Source organism: Urocitellus parryii, chromosome 1 (genome assembly GCF_045843805.1).
Source record: "Urocitellus parryii isolate mUroPar1 chromosome 1, mUroPar1.hap1, whole genome shotgun sequence".
NCBI lineage: Eukaryota > Metazoa > Chordata > Mammalia > Rodentia > Sciuridae > Urocitellus > Urocitellus parryii.
In genome coordinates, this window is record NC_135531.1 from 223,530,060 (window position 1) to 223,546,786 (window position 16,727).

At 42.7% G+C, this 16,727-nt stretch overlaps 2 protein-coding genes across 2 annotated transcripts in view; both read left to right on the top strand.

The window, feature by feature from the left end:
• Myo3b (myosin IIIB) overlaps positions 1–16,727 on the top strand; it is a 449,152-nt gene that overhangs the window by 131,535 nt on the left and 300,890 nt on the right. The window contains exon 9 of the mRNA XM_077794873.1: positions 1,428–1,493. Within this exon, the coding sequence (XP_077650999.1) occupies positions 1,428–1,493 (66 nt within the window). The remainder of the gene's footprint in view (positions 1–1,427; positions 1,494–16,727) is intronic.
• Positions 14,763–15,354, top strand: LOC113183276 (PRELI domain containing protein 3B-like). Its single transcript, XM_026389550.2, has 2 exons — positions 14,763–14,962; positions 15,060–15,354. The coding sequence occupies exons 1-2, from the start codon at positions 14,763–14,765 to the stop codon at positions 15,352–15,354; spliced, it is 495 nt and encodes a 164-aa protein (XP_026245335.2).

Genomic DNA, 16,727 nt, shown 5'->3' on the forward strand with positions numbered 1-16,727 from the left:
GTGGTACATGCCTATAATTCCCGCTACTCAGAAGACTGAGGCAGAAGGATCACAAGTTTGAGCCAGCCTCAGCAACTTAGCAAGACTCTGTCTCAGAATGAAAAAAGGGCTGGGGATATAACTCAGTGGTAAAGTTCTCCTGGAATAAATTCCATCAACACACACACACACACACACACACACACACACACAAACACACACATACACAATATGAGAAGAAACTAGATTCTGAGAGGCAAATCGGAATCACACTATTCTGATGCAGTTTTTTTTTTTTCTTTTTTCTTTTTTGGTACTGAGCACATCCCTAGTCCTTTTTTGTATCTTATTTAGAGACAGGGTCTCATGAGTCGCTTACCGCCTCATTAAGTTGCTGAGGCTGGCTTTGAACTTGCGATCCTCTTGCCTCAGTCTCCTGAACCTCTGGGATTACAGGCGTGCACCACCATACCCGGCCTGATACAGATTTTGTTCTGGCAATTCTTGGTGCTAACCATTCCTTTGCCTGCTGAAGCTGAGCACTCTGAAGCTTTGGGAAGCAGTTAGAATCCAGGAGAAAACACAGATTACACATATAATGGTTTAAAACTTGCAGTCATAATTTAAGTGTGCAGAAATTTTCCTTTCTTTATTTACTGAACTTGACTTGTCCACAAGCTCCTATTTCCATTAATGGCTAGAAAAAAATATTATCAGTTAAAAGTCATGCAGTCACTTGTATTTTAAAATTAAATCTCTTTGGGGTAAATATTCAGCTATGTTCTGGGCTCTTCCTGTTTTCTGCTTTCTCACCAGGAGGTGGTCTGGTTACCTGAGGGTCTTCCTGCGGTCCTCTCATTCTCTGGGATCTCCAATAATTAGAAAAAGAATATGTCAGTCTCCCTTTCTACCCAGGAGCCTCTTGGAATCTGGGATGTTCTTTTAACTGATCTGCTTTCTCCAGGGCCTACTGCAGAAGTTGGCACAAGGAAATGGTTAAAAATGTGATGGATACATTTATGAGTATACTTTAGATGCATCCTATAATTAATTCAAATGGTTACCATAATGATCTGGAAATCCTGTACAATTAAAAGTCTATTTCTCTAAAGCCCCTAGCACTATGTTTATAGCTTTCTCGTGGCCCTGGTAATCCTCTCCGTTCTAATGGCTGGTGCGTCTGCCTCACCCCTCATTAGAGCGTCCGCTGCTGAAGAATGTTCCTGAGCTGTGTAACTCTCACAGGTGCCGAAAAAGAGGGGGACATGGAAATGAGTGACCACAGGAGCAGGTGCTGGTACTTGATATGTTACCGCTAATGAGTGACTCCCACCAGGGAAGAAACAGAAGATTTTATTGCAGCCATTTAGAAGGACATCAGTAAAGACAAGTTGACATCTTGCCTTTTGCTGAACTTTAACTTTTTAAAAATTGCTTTTGTTTTTCAGAAATCCTCCACCTACCTTACTGCATCCAGAAAAATGGTGTGAGGAATTCAACCACTTTATTTCACAGTGAGTATTTCTTCCTCTGAACATTGCTTATTTAGCAAGGCCTTGGACGGTGATTGGGGAAATCCAAGCTGTGGAATTTACTGAGTGCTAGAAGTGGCTATGCCTAAGAGCACATTGGGATGTAGGATTTGTTCCAGTGAGTGACAGAGGATGCCTCTGCAGGATCTGAAAAATAAGGAGCTCCATTTGACTCGGTTATAATCAGTCCCTTTGATGACATGGGTCACATCTATCTGAGAACCTGCTCTGTCATGAACCAAATATTATCACCATGTCATGTCCACTGAGGGAGGAGACTCAGCATCTAAAAATCTGATGTTCACCCTGGGACCAGGACCAGAGAGAAGACAGAGGTGACAGTCTCTAGCAAGTGTTGCTGCTTGGGTGTTGGGCTTGGCTCTAGGGTCTTGGACATCTAGTTTCCAAGATGATGGGGGGACAAAGTAGGAACTTGGGCCTGGGACAGCATAGTGAGTCTCTCCAATCCAGGCTCAGGTTATAGAGAGAGAACAGGATGAGAATTGATCCAATGGTGTGATATCAGCTATGCCACCAGGCAGGACTTCCTGAATCTAAGACACAGAACCTACAGTGACACCAGCAGGGTGACTCAATGCTGGGATCCTGGGCCTGGACTTAGAAGAGGACCACACTGGTTCCAAGTCTGCAGAAGATCCTAGGTCTGCTGAAGAGGTCCTAAGGTCCCAAGGTGGGGCCTGATGAATCGTGGGGTAGGAATCTGACCAATCTACTGCAAGCCATGCCCAGGTGCCCCCTGCTGGGAAGAGGCGCCCCAGAGCTTAGTGTATCAAGCAAGCTCTTCAGAGGTCATGGAGGAGGACAGAAGTGACCAAATAACTGATAAACATGAAGTAGGGAAGGCCAACACACATTTTTCTCATTGATGCCGACGTGCAGACTTAGCTTCCGTCAAGAATCTGGGCAACAAAACAAACTGGGTGTCTTCATCATCTTCCTTAATCACAGTGTAGGTCTGTAATCCCTTCTCCACAATCCCCAAATCCAAAGAGCTCCGAGAAACCAAATCGCTTTCACAGTTGAGTCATTTAGCAATAAAACCTGACCTTGTATGAACCGATTTGGTGGCAACACATGACCTGAACTGATGTGAGGCTATTTATAGTCATTATTTGTCTTACTTAGTGTGAATATTCATGTGTTTTGCTGCAGATATATTAGTATTTGATTACAGTGTGCTGCCCCAGATCCTGCTGGGGGTGTTATGTAATATACAGTAAAATGTACCCGTTTACTTATCTAAACTTTGATAAAATTTATTTGGCCCCAAAGGGTTTGGATAAGAGCTGTGGACCTGTATTTCATTTTCATTCCAAATGCAATACAGATCAGGGTCCCTGAAATTGTTGATTGTCTAATCCCTCCTGGATTTGGGCCACATTCTTCAGGAGAGGCGAGTGGAAAAGAACTCTACCAAGAGAGGCTCTGTGGGAATGTGACTGTGAAGGTCAAGGCCAGGGGTGGAGGACGTGCTCTTGTCCTCTAACCCCGCTCTGACATTTTTGCTCTGACTGCAGAAGGTACAGCCACAGTCAGGGTGGGAATACCAGGCCAGGGTGGGAGGGACATCAGATACCTGCAGTGGGGATGATGCTCTCCAGGAATAGAGGAAGGACACCTTCCTGAAGTTTGGGAGCCACAAGAGGAAGAGGGAATAGAGAGCTGAGGATATGCCCTGGGCTTGGGGGCCACATTTTTAGACCACCCCAAAGAAAGAAATCTGGGAGCTAAGGTTCCAATGATTTTGTTGGCAAGGACCGATCCAAACATTTTTCCTTTTCATTCCGTTGCTGTACACAGATACCCTTGATTGACCTTCCTAAGGTGTTGGCCTAGAAAAATCCATTACCCATTCACTGATGCACCTTCTCATTCCAAGTTTTCCTGATGCTTCTAAAATGTGATTTGACTCATAGAAATTTGGCTTCCGTATACTTTTTCAAGTGTAAGTTTGTGTTCTTAAAACAACCGTGGTATTGCTTGGATGGATTTGACAATAAAAGTACATCATTGACGACAGGGTTGGGGGCTTTTAGGGCTATACACAACATAGAAATTCTTCCCCACCCTGACATTTCCTTACGGCAAATCAAAATCTCCCTCTCCCTTTCCCTCTCTCCCTCCCCACTTCCCCCGCTCTTTCTCTCCTGTAGTATGGGGACTGAATTCAGGGGCACTCTAACACTGAGGTCCATCCTTTTTATTTATTATTTTGAGTTAGTCACTCAGGCTAGCTTTGAACCTGTGATCCTCCTGCCTTAGCCTCCTGAGTCACTGGGATAACAGGTGTGCACCACCATGCCTGGCTCAATCTTCTCTTTCTTGAATAAGTTGTTTTCATTTTTTTTTTATTAGTGAATATGTTATATATTTATAGATGTTCAGCTGCACAATCCTCTTTTTCCTATTAACATTTTAGATTTTTCAACCATGAATTCTCCTTCTAACAATATTTTTAGGAATTTTCAAGACTGGGGACTGATCATGACGTTTCATATCTTTAAGTCAAAAACCTGCCCACTATTTCCAAACAGTTATCCTTTGGTTTTGTAAATGAGGTGGCCTACCCTAAGCTGTAGTCACTCAACCTACCAAAAGTGATTTCGCTGTATTTATTCAATCCCCTAATTAAATATAAACAATGGCACTTCCTGGGTTTGAAATGTCTATTTAAAGAGAGAGCTTTGGTTTGCTTTTCTACTTACCTTGCTTGTACTGGAAAAGAAGGGTGGAGGATTAAGGTCTTCAGATTGTAAGCTTTCAATTATTGGAGGGACTCGGGCGGAGAAGATGATTGATTAACTGGTAATTTTAGGAAAATTGTTTCTAGCCCAAATTATTCAGATAATTGCTTCAGTTCCCTTTGTAGACCAAGTCACAGAGCATTGGATTCAGGTCAACAAAACTGATTGTCTCTAAAGAACAAATAGGACTGGAAATTTCTTAACAGTTTTAAAAACCTTGATACCTTGTCACCATGTAAACTGCAGACCCATTATCCATTTGGTCATTTAGGGCTTTCTCAATTCATGCTGGTCACTCCTCTCCAAAGGACCTGTGTGACATCTCATTGGCTGCAGGGGTCTGAATGGGTCAGGCTGGCTGCAGCCTAGTGATCACAGCAGTGTGGACAGGGGATAGGCTATGTGAGTGCAGGCGCACAGGCATCCAGGAGGGCCAGCAAGGCAAGGCGGCAGCAACCCTGGATGTGGCCAAGTGTTGTTCCGATTTGCTTCTCGCCTCCTTATTTGGAGACAGGAGATATATTTTTAAAGTCTAAAATCCTATTAGCAAACCTGTCTTGGGGTTTAAAAGGAAAGAAAAAAAAAGTTACCCTGTTTGGTTCTGAACCTTTGGTTGTTAGTGATAATTGACTCATTTATATGTGTTAGTTATGCATTTGTCAAAGCATGACTCCTGACAGCTTAGTTATGATAAATTAAACACGATGCTCACATAAATTCTGCACTGCTTTTATCCCTATGCTAGGACCCTGCCTGATGTTTTGTCACCTCTATAAATGTGCAGTTGGCTTTGTAGCAATTTCATTATCAGCCCTTTCCCCTATGGCTAAAGCTATTTGCATAACAAGTTTATCTGGTTCAAGTACCAGCCAGACTTCTGCTTCGTCTGGGGGCTCCATTCAGAAGTGGCCTTTTGATAAGATAACAATAATTTTCATTTGTAAACTCCAACTTGGTCCCAATTGCCCACCTGCCCCCAACCCCTTTGTTAACTTCAAACTCATTTTAGGCCTTTGGACTAAACTATAAAAATACTTTCCTAATCATTGGTCCAAAGGCAATGTGAGCTACACTCTGTTTTGCCTCCGAAACTTTTGGGGTTTTATTGAGAATTAGATTTAGGACTTCATCATCAATGGCTTTTGAGCTGATTATGGAGACAATAAAGATGGATTTCCCTTGGTCAAGGGCAAATCCAGCAAGAGCATCACTCCAGCTCAGCTTTGGATTTAAGGATGACACTATATGATCATCCACACATAAACTGCTTTCTTGGGCAGTGTAGAGGAGAAAAAGTGGTATCTTTTCCTCACCCCTTACAAGGTTCATGACTGATACCCCTATAACAAAAGACAGATTAACAAGAGAAAAGCCTAACAAATTTATTTATTGTAAGTTGGGTGACAAGGGAGCCTTCAGAAATGAGGGCCCAAGGACTTGGGGGGGGTGAGGGGGAACCTGTGTTATCATAGTCAGGTGTGATGAAGATTAGACAGTAGCACAGAGTATGACATAAAAAGGCTAATATACTGGGGAGAACTTGGCACGACCTGCCTGTTCAGTTGTCTCTGGAACTCACAGTTAAGATTAAGGGCACAACTTGTGTCACATGAGGCTCTTCCTCAGACAGCAGGTGGGAGGTCAGAGGGGTCTGCCTCTGCAGTTTTCTTGATTTCCTTCATCTTGAAGTACTCAGAGGAGCCCTGTGTGGGGGTAGTGTTCCCTGTGCTCTGTCTATGGCTGGTGCACAGGTCTCTCTGTCCCAGAGGGAGTTAGGTGAGTGCTGCAGTTAGTCACAAGATGTTGGGGCAGGCGTTCCTGTCCCTCCAGGTGACAACCACATGGGCCTAGACTTTGTGCTGAATTGTTAACCCAATGAGACCACTCTGAGCTGCAAACTTATGACATTTGCATGTGTTTATTCCTTAAAAATCCAAACCCAGCTCAGGCTGGAGCACTCGGGTTCTCTGTAGGACTGGTGCACCATTTGGGGCAACTATTTCTTTGACAAGGATTGTATTTCCCTCAAGGCAACACTCCTCAGCTCTGCTCCCCACTCTGTGTTTCAAGGCTGCTTGATGCCACGTGGGTCTATAAGGTCAGCAAACAACGGATTTGCACTGGTAAAAAAATCCTCACCCAGTCATTTATGAAGTCCCACAGATATTCTTGGCTTTTACGTCCTTCTGGGTTCTCAGGAGGCCATGCAAAGGGTTAATCCCTCCTGGAGTAGAAGAACACAATAACCTTTATTTACATTACCTCACAAATTGGTAATTTTAATTAAAATGAGCCGTGGTATCTCCAGTGACACACTCTCCATTTTAGATTTATTTAGCCAATGATTAGCTATTATGGCTTCTTGAATTAATTAGCATCTCTTGAGCTACAGGGAATTCGTGAATTAATAAAAACTCACAGAGAAGCTCAAAATTAAAAAAAAAAATCCTAAGTTCAAAACCCCCCAATTCTTCTTTCCCCTATGAACAGATATCGATCAGTACACTTATAAATGTAACTTGTCTCCTTTTTCATTTTTAAAAATTAGGATTTTTTTTCTCTCTCTTCATGAGGACAAATAAAGCAATGAGTTTCAAGGTTACACCTCCCAGAAGAGCATCTAATTTAGATGAACTCATGGATCATCTGACCCACTGAGGGCTGGGCATGATTTGATCTCATTTATACAGTCAAGAGAGTACGATGTGCTTTTCTCAGGGTGTAAACCAAGAAGTGACTCAGTACTACTTGAAGCTTATAATGGTGCAGTGTCCACATATTTCTAGAACATTCTGTCCTTTAAGGAACTGTAACATTGCCAGAGAAACAAGAGTTTTGGCCTCATCCAGAATACCTAAAAGAGTAAAATGAGGGCTTCGGACACCAGTCAGCACATTATTTGTTTCCTGGCAGGTGCTGGGTGGGGTCTTGTGAGAACCAGATCTGCAGCCCACGCAGATTTCACAGTAGTGTTCGCTGCTTGTTATGGTAGCTGACTTCTGTGGCTGTGCCGTGGGATCTGAAATGACATCGTGGACCATTTCCCCATACTGGTTTTTCTTTCTTCTTTTTTAAAAAATTGCACTTGATTTTTATAACGCACATCAGAAAGAGTCTGCATGGATATGAACAGTAGTGACCCGTGACCTCTGCACTGTCTGTGTTTGCACACACAGGCCTGGTGGTACATGTGCGGCCCTCGATAGAGTGCCACCTGGGTCACCATCAGGGAGAGGCCTCTGTGCAAGGGTGGAGCTGTGGCGTGTGGATCCTCCGTGCCTCTTTCCGGCTGTGCAACCCCGGGAGGGCTACTCAACCTCCTGATCCTCCAGTCCTCATTTGTCAACTTGGGGCTGAGAACAGGGTTGCTGTGGGGATTAAATGATATCAGAACCTGGCAACTAGCAATAGCATAAGTAACTTCCTGATGCCTGGTGCTGTTCTCTCCAGCCCCTACAAGTCACTGGGTTCTTACAAGTCCATGAGGTCCTTCTAATATTATCCCCATATGATATTAACTGTATCCCAAGCTCAGATCAAGTCTGTATGTGATAGAAAACCTCAAATAACAGTGGCATAAAATAGATTGGGTTTTATTTTTCTCTCACATAAAGTAAATAAGGTGTTAGGCCACATGTGGCCCACATAGCAGCCACTGGGCTCCTTCCGTCATGCTACAACACTCTAAATCTCCTTACTTGAAGACCCTCTGACAGTTTCACATAATGCATTATTGGCTACAACCTATCACTTACAGATGTGATCTTAATCCCAAGTGGCTATTACTATACATTTATTATTAGCCCCATTTTACAGATGAGAAAACTGAAGCTCAGAAAAGTTATGTAACTTGTTCAATGTCAAATATCTAAGAAGCACCAGGAGTGGTGGCACGTGCCTATAAACCCAGCTACTCATGAGGCTGAGGTAGGGGAATAGCAAGTTTGAGGCCAGCCTCAGCAACTTAGTGAGACCCTGTCTCAAAACAAAACATACGAAAGGCTTTTGGATGTAGCTCAGTAGTAGAGCACCCCTGGGTTTGATCCCTAGTACCATTAAAAAGAAATCTAAGTGACAGTCTAGAATACAGTCTGCTTCAGATCCTGTGCTCTGAATCTCTGCAGCATATATTCTCTGAAGAGCCTGAAATTGCTGGAGTTGGGTCTCACTCTTCCTCCTGGACCTCCCGTCTCTTTCCACAGTTCCCAGCTCTGGGTGACCTCCCTCCCAGGGTCCTGGCACCGTTTCCTTCCCCACTGCTGCAGACAGACAGCATTCTGATTCATGCCACTTGATGGGCGGGGTGGAGGGGCAAGAATTAAGTAAGTGACAGAGTAAGGGTCCAACAGATGTTCCGATGAACATTTTTTATGAAGTGGACATTCTCAAATGGTGATAATGACCAGCTCCCGATGGTGGAGCTATCCAAAAGAGACACGAGTAGGAAGGACAGCCTGGAGGGCCCACAGGGCGAAGAAGAGGGTCCTAATGAGGGGCCGTCATGATCCCCGCCAAGGATGACCCGTGGCCTGGGAGAGACTGGCAGTAAGGACAAGGTGGAGTGTCTGTGTAGACTTCTCTCCTGGGCTTCTCCCGAGAGCTATGATGTTCTCCTGTTTTCATGGGACACCCCAGTCCTCTGCTCCCTGACTGCTGGAGTTTCCCAGGCTGCTTCCACAGATTGTGGTGCAGAAGGAAATCTGGCCTTGGGTCAGTTAGAATTTCAATTAAAAATGAAAATGTTGGGCTGGGGTTGTGGCTCAGTGGTAGAGTGCTCACCTAGCATGCAAGAGGCACTGGGTTCAATCCTCAGCACCACGTAAATGTAAAATAAAGATATTGTGTCCACCTAAAACTAAAAAATAAATATTTAAAAAAAAATGAAAGTGTCAGCCCACATCACCAGTACTACATTCTTTCAGCCCACTGATCATTTATGGTAGAGATAAAAATATCAGTTATAACCCTTTGGCTCTAATAAAGAAAGGAGTGTGTGTGTGTGTGTGTGTGTGTGTGTGTGTGTGTGTGTGTGTTAGATTCAAAATTTACAACAGCAGTTTTAAAAATAATAAGATGACATAGAATCTCTTGGTCTTCCACTGACTTTTGGGTACGTGTGTGGTTTCTGTTCATTTCTTAGTCTTTTAATTCAGAATTTCATGAGGTCATTCAATGCATGATATTTTGCTCCCATGTCAGGTTAATGCATGGGAAAATCATCATTGATATTTTTTTATATGAAGGCTATAAATTTTTTTAAAAAAATTTTTGCTAAAAGGCAATATTTGAGTGAGTAATGGGAAATTCTTGCCTTTAAGAGAGTCTAGCAGTTTGAACCCTCAGGCTAAAACAATGTTTCACAAACAGTAAAGCATAGAAAGCCTGGTTTTGATCACCCAAGTTATGGTTTGAACTGGGGCCTCTTAAAAATTCATATCTGAAGATTTAATCCTCAGTCTCTCAGACTGTGACCTTATCTGGAAACAGGACCCTTGCAGATATAATTAGTTAAGATGATACTGGTGTAGGGTGGGTTCCAATCCTATATGACCGGTGTCCTGATAAAAGGGGAAATTTGGTGCAGAAACACAGAGAGAACATCATGTGATGACTATTGTCAGGATGTATCCATCCAAGGGACCACAAGCAGCTAGGAGAGAGGCCTTGGCAGACCTTCCCCACTGCTTTCAGAGGGAACATGCCCTGCTGACACCTAGATCTTGGACCTCCGGCCTCCAAACGCTCAGGTTGTGATAGATGATATGGCAGCCTAGGATCTCAGTACACGCATGACTGGGTGGTACAGCACCTTAAGTCATTAACTATTCCAAATCTTCTGTTTCCTCCACTGTAGGTGAGGATAATACCCACCTATCAGGGAGGCTCATACATACCTGTGAATGCTGTAGAGCTTCGGGGGAATATTAGGTAGTAGTATTGTACCTAAGGCCATTGTGTTCCTTCTTCCCATCCTTCTTTTCTTTTTTGTTTAAATATGTATACAATTTTAAAGGTTTATGCTAAATTCTCCCTTCAAAACATATTGCTCAATACTAAAATTGGGAAATTTCTGTCATGGCCAAAGATTTGCTGGCTTTAGAGAGGCTTCTATATGCTCACTACTGAGATTTATTGGTCATGTGTACCAATAAATATTCCAAGAGGAACAAATTATTATGGGGAGGTGGCAGATGGGTGTCATCTTGCAACCCCACTCTGACCATCAGACCCCCTTCCTGGAACGCTGTGTGGAGGATTCTGAATCTGTGTCTAAGGTAGAGTCCATGAGTTCCTGTGCTATTTGCGGTGGGCATAGTCTAGTGTCACTCAGTGATACCTGCCATGGACTAATGTAGCTCATGCTTTTGTGGATGTAGACTTCACATTTCTTTTTAATATTGACCAAGTTCTCTGAAATGTGAAAATTTATGACAAAACTCACTTAGCTAAAGAAAGCCAATTAGCTGAGATTCATCTAAATCAGGCATATCCTAAAAAATACTTGAGAGTTAAAATAAAAGTAGTTGAATAAATTTAGAGTTGTCTGTGAGGAGAATACAGATAATAATTTTAACAAGAAGCTTTTATTTTCCCCTCATGGCTCTGAGAATGGATCCAGGGCCTCATGCATGCTAGGTGAGCACTCTACCAGGCAGCTACATCGCAGATCTAACAATATGCCTTACTTAGAGCTGGTTGTTGGAGGTTGTGCATCTGACATAGTGAAATGCACTTTACTTGCATGATTTCAGTGAATTCAAGTCATATAAGGCAGGTTATTCCTCAGGATACTAAACTTATTAAAGGTTAGGTGACAGAGAGGCTTTAGGTCTCATAGCTGCATCCTGGCAGAGCTGGGATTCAAACCCAGGTCTGTGTCATATTGCAATATCTTTTCTTAGGCTCATGATGCTAGAATGTGTGTATGTGGGCTTAATTGAGGTGAAATTCACATAACATAATATTAACCTCTTTTTTTTTGGTACTGGGGATTGAACTCAGGGGCACTCACCCACTGAGCCACACCCCCAGCCCTGTTTTGTATTTTATTTAGAGACAGGATCTCACTGGGTTGCTTAGAGCCTTGCTTTTGCTGAGGCTGGCTTTGAACTTGCCATCTTCCAGTCTCAGCCTCCCATGCTGCTGGGATTACAGGTATGCACCATGGCTCCTGGCTAATATTAGCCTTTTAAAATGAACAATTCAGTGGCATTTCAACATTCACTATGTTATGCAACTGCCATTTCTGTCCAGTTCCAAAATATTTTCATCATTCCACACAGAAACCCCATACCTACCTAGGCAGTTTCTCTCCATTTCCCGTTCCCCTCTGGTCCCTGATCACCAGCCGATCTTCTTTCTGTCTCTTGAACTTCCCTGTTCTGTATATTTTATATAAATGGAGTAATACAATAGGAGACCTTTCATGTTTGACTCCTTTCATTTAGTACACAGTGTCCTGGTGATTTCAGGTAAAACTTCAGCTCTCTGCTCCAACTAGAGTAACAACTTCTATAATATCCCCCCAGCTCTGCAACTGCAGTCATTGCAAACCATCCTGCAAAACAGTCAGCATGATCTTTATTCCCAAACTGATCAAGTCCTCCTGGCTTGTAATCATTCTGTGGCTTTGTACTACTTATAGGATGTGCTAGGACTCAAACCACACAAGGTCATAAAGGATCTGGTCTCTGTGTCTATGCAGTGTCATGCTCTCCTCCAGGCTGCCTGCCCATCCCAGCAAACTGAACAGGTAGTGCTTCCTTTGACTGCCCCAGGAAGACTCAGGGGACCCTTCCCTCATGCTTTCATATCTGCATGGTGCCTTTTACAGGAGAGGAGAGGAGAGCAAACCATCCTGAAGCTGCTTGTTTGTGTCTCCCCACTCAAACTGTGATGTCCTTGAGAGCAGAGAATGCACCTGTTCTGCTTTGTACCTAGTACCTAGTTCCAGCATGTGGCAGAAGCTCAATAAACATCAGTGTCTTTTGAAGAACTGGAATTCTAGGAGGAAGTGACATCTTGCAACTTACGTACAGCATTTAATGGACCTGGTTAGAAATTGAATGTTAGAACATATGATTTTTGGACAATGACTCCTAACCACAAATACAAAATTGAAGAAGAGGAGGAGCTTTGCATACCCTGCCCCTCACCACCTTCCCAGAGCAAAAATGAACATAGAACTCCCAGAATCATCATAGGATTTAAAAAAAATGATTGATAAAAGCTGCAAGATTAGCTGTGGATTCTGTTTTAGTTCTTTGAATACATGGAAATGATGTCCAAACAATCCCCCCACCTCCCACCCCCCACCAATCTCCACGGTCATTCCTTTTTAACAACTCTGCCCACTTCTTTCCAATCCCCCACCTCCCACTTCCCTATTTTCGCCTTCCCCATCACCTTGTTTGGAGAGGGGCCACTTCTGAACTCAGGATTAAGAGAAACAGTTGTTCTCATGGCTCATGGTGTTTTAGGACCATGGTCACTGCCAGGACTCTACAAGATTGGTGTTTCCTTCTACCTTAATCATTGCCAGGCCAAGCCTGCTTTAGGATGGTGTGTAGTGTGATAGGTGGAAATCGAGGCGTGGAGAAGTTGGAGGTCATGACAAACTCTGCTTCCTTGCTATAGAAGGTCAACAGCACTTCTCATGGGTGCTAATCTTGGCCATATATATTAATAGTTTAAACACTCTTCATACCAACGGATGAAGAAACATACCAAAGAAAAATAATTTAGGATGATAGTAAGCAGACAAAATGACAAGATTGATTTTGAAGGAGTTTTGCCTTTATGTGCTTCCATACAGGAAATTCTCTGTCGAAAGGGCTTTTGGATGTATACTTTTCTGAACATATAACATTGACAAGCTCCTAGGTGAAAAGAAAAGGCAAAAATCATATTGCTAAGGAAGGAAGAAAGGAGAAAAACAAGGAAGGAATGGAGGAAAGGGACAGAGGGAAGGAACCTAAACTCTATGATGGATCAGAATGGAACAAAAACACAAAGTGCTCAACTAGACTGAGGCTGCCCGCAGGAGGAGGAGCAGGGCTGGGAGTTTAGCTTCATTTGATAAATGGGACGAGGGGCTCCAAGCAAGGCAGGGTCTGGAGCTGGACTCTGCTCAAGAGTCTGGGGTTGGTCTCCTGGGCTGATAAAAGAGGCTGGAGGAAAAAATAGGGTGGGGGAGGGGTCACATGAGCCCATGTTCTAAGCACCGAGGTTTCTTCCACTTTGTTCTCCATCACCTAGGCCAGTGCTGACCATCATCTGGGACTATGGCTTTGGGCTGCCTTCTGGATAGAAGGATTGATAAGCAACCAGAACTTTTGTTGTCACAGTGATGGGCTTGTCCATATACCTAAGAGAATAGGATTTTAAAAAATGCTATTCTAATACCTGGCTCTGTGCTAGAGCCCCAGAGAGCTGAGCAGACATAACTTTAAAATTATTACACTAGGAGAGTGGACACAGAGGAAGAGAGAGGAGAAGGAAAAAGACCCCTTCTTCCCCAAATGAGCCTGCCAAATGAAGTTTTGAAACACATTGAAGCTTCTAAGAAACTACCAAAAATAACAAGTGAAATATAAATTCATTTGAAATGAAGTTAATTTCATGGAACAGCCCGAAGGAGTGAAATAAGTAACTATTAATTGTAAAGAAGGAAAACAATTTGGGATAAGATATGTAAAAGCTAACACTAATCTTAAGCTTGGGGGAAAGGCACTGTTCAAGATGTGGTTTAAGCATGCATAGATTTCTGTGCTCATAAAAGGACAGAATCCAAAAAGGAAGTCCTCATTCTACAGCGATACACGCATACCCACGTTGATAGCAGTGCAATTCACAAAAGCCATGTTATGAAATCAGCCTAGGTGTCCATCCACAGATGAATGCATAAAGAAAATTGTATATATAAAATCAATGGAGTTTTACTCCGCCATAAAGAAGAACAAAATCATGTCATTTGCTGAAAACAGACGAGAGCATCATGCTGAGTGAGGTAATCCAGATTCAGAAGATCAAGGTTCATATATTTTCTTTCATATGGGGGAGCTAGAGAGAAAAAAGGAAAGACAAGGGACTTCATGAAAATAGAAAAGAGACCAGTAGAAAAAAGGCAATCAGAGGAGAGAGAAAGGAAGGAAGAAGGAAGATATAGGGAAATGAAGTAGAGCAATTGATACCAGGAGCATGTACAAATATATCACAAAGAATCCCAAGATTATGTATAATCATAATGCACCAATACAATAATTTATAAAAAGAAAGAGGGTAGAACTACTGGCAAATTTATAGTTCAGCATACATGTTAAGCCTGTAGGGCAATCCCCAACACTATAAAAAGCAATATGTAGGGCGCTGAGGCCTGGCCCAGCCCAGCCAAGATAGGGCGTGGGGCCGTGCGTAGGGTGGGGCTGGGTAGTGTGGCCTCATTGTTCCCCAGAGTCTCAGGGACAGGACTCAGGCCTCCGGCACCATGAAGATCTGGACCTCGGAGCTCCTCTTCGACCACCCAGGGGAAACTGTTACAACAGCTGCAATGCAGAAATACCCAAACCCTATGAACCCGAGTGTGGTTGGAGTTGATGTGCTGGACAGGCATACAGATCCCTCTGGAAAGCTGCACAGCCACAGACTTCTTAGCACAGAGTGGGGACTGCCTTCCATCATGAAGTCTCTTATTGGTTCAGCAAGCACCAAAACAAATGTGCAAGAACATTCTGTAGTTGATCCTGTAGAGAAAACAATGGAACTTAAATCATTAAAAACTTAATATTTCCTTTACAAATATGGATTCAGGGGATGAGAGACTTATCTACAAACCACATCTTCAAGACCCAGAAAAGACTATTTTGACTCAGGAAGCCATCATCTCTGTGCAAGGAGTCAGCCTTCGCAGTTACCTGGAAGGACTGATGGCCACCACGATATCTTCTAATGCTAGTAAAGGCCGAGAAGCAATGGAATGGGTAATGCATAAATTAAAGGCTGAGATTGAAGAGTTGGCGGCTTCAGCAAGAGGAAACATGAGGACACCCATGGCGGTGGCGGCATTTGTAGAAAAATGATGAAGCATTGGAACTGTACCTGACTTTGGTCCAACCCTAGAGCCAAGCAAGCTGAGCCTCTCCTCATACACACACACTCACCTTGCTAATACAGACTAGCACAGCCTGCATGGGGGAACTGACTCTAAAATGAGAATTTGTGTAGTTTTAAAAGACATTAAATTGTATAAAATAACTTGCTCTGCTAAAAGCCACAGTGTTTTGATTTGGTATTTAAATGATATTTTTGGAGTAAAAATCATCACTAAGTCTAATATATGACTCCAACATAAATAATATTTTATTGTATTATAGAGTACTGTGTTGATTTGCCAAAGTTTTGTAACTTAGTAAAGGTAATACCTTCCTTGGACTTGTACTTTATGATTTAGCATGCTGTACCGTGGGCTGGTTATGTTAACTAAAAAAATAAAGTCATTACCTGAGGGAAAAGAAAAAAAAAGAAAAACAATGTATAGTTTTTAAACCAACAGAAAGAAAAAAGGTCTGTGGAAAATTTTCATCCTTCCAACAGAAGGCAGAAAGTGAAAAAGGAAAAAAGAATTAGAGGTAATTGGTAGTAAAAGGAGATTTGTACTCCTATGGCTGTGCTTTGGAATGACCAAGCAGTCAGTTTTCCCTGAGATTTCCAGTACCCAAGCAGTGGTGTGCTCTGTAATATCCTCCTGGGCAGAGGCGGGGTGGGGTTGATTTATAGTGTTTACTGATTTCTGTGGTTTAAATATGCCCACCATGACCACCTTCCAGCTACCAATGTGATATCAGCTATTTCACAAAATTCCTGGAAAGGTAACAATGATACCCAGTGAGCTCGTGGCTGCTGGCTCTAACACATCACTGTTTGTTTGTTTGGGATGAACAGACCTTCCTCCATGGTCTTCATACTACCTGTAACTTTTTGGCAATAAAATTAAAATTAAACCAATGCAACAGCAGGGAGATATTACCATGAGAATGATCAAAATCTGAGACACTGACAATACCAGCTGCTGGCCAGGATGTGGAACAGCAGGAGCTCTTACTTATGGCTGGACAGAATGCAAAATGGTTCAGCCACTTAGGAAGATAGTTTGCAGTTTCTTACAAAATTAAATACGCTCTTACCATCCAACCCAGCAATCATACTCCTGGGCATTCCACTCAAAGGATGTGTGTTGGGGAAAAAAATCTACACACAGATGTTTATGAAATCTTTATAATTGCCAAAACTTGGAATCAAGAGACTGTGAATGAATAAGTAAACTGTAATACATCCATGCAATGGAATATTATTTAGCACTCAAAAGAAGAGGAGCTATCAAGCTGCAAAAAGACATGCGAGGACCTCAAATGCACATTGTTGAATGAAGGAAGCCAATGTGAAAAGGCTCCAT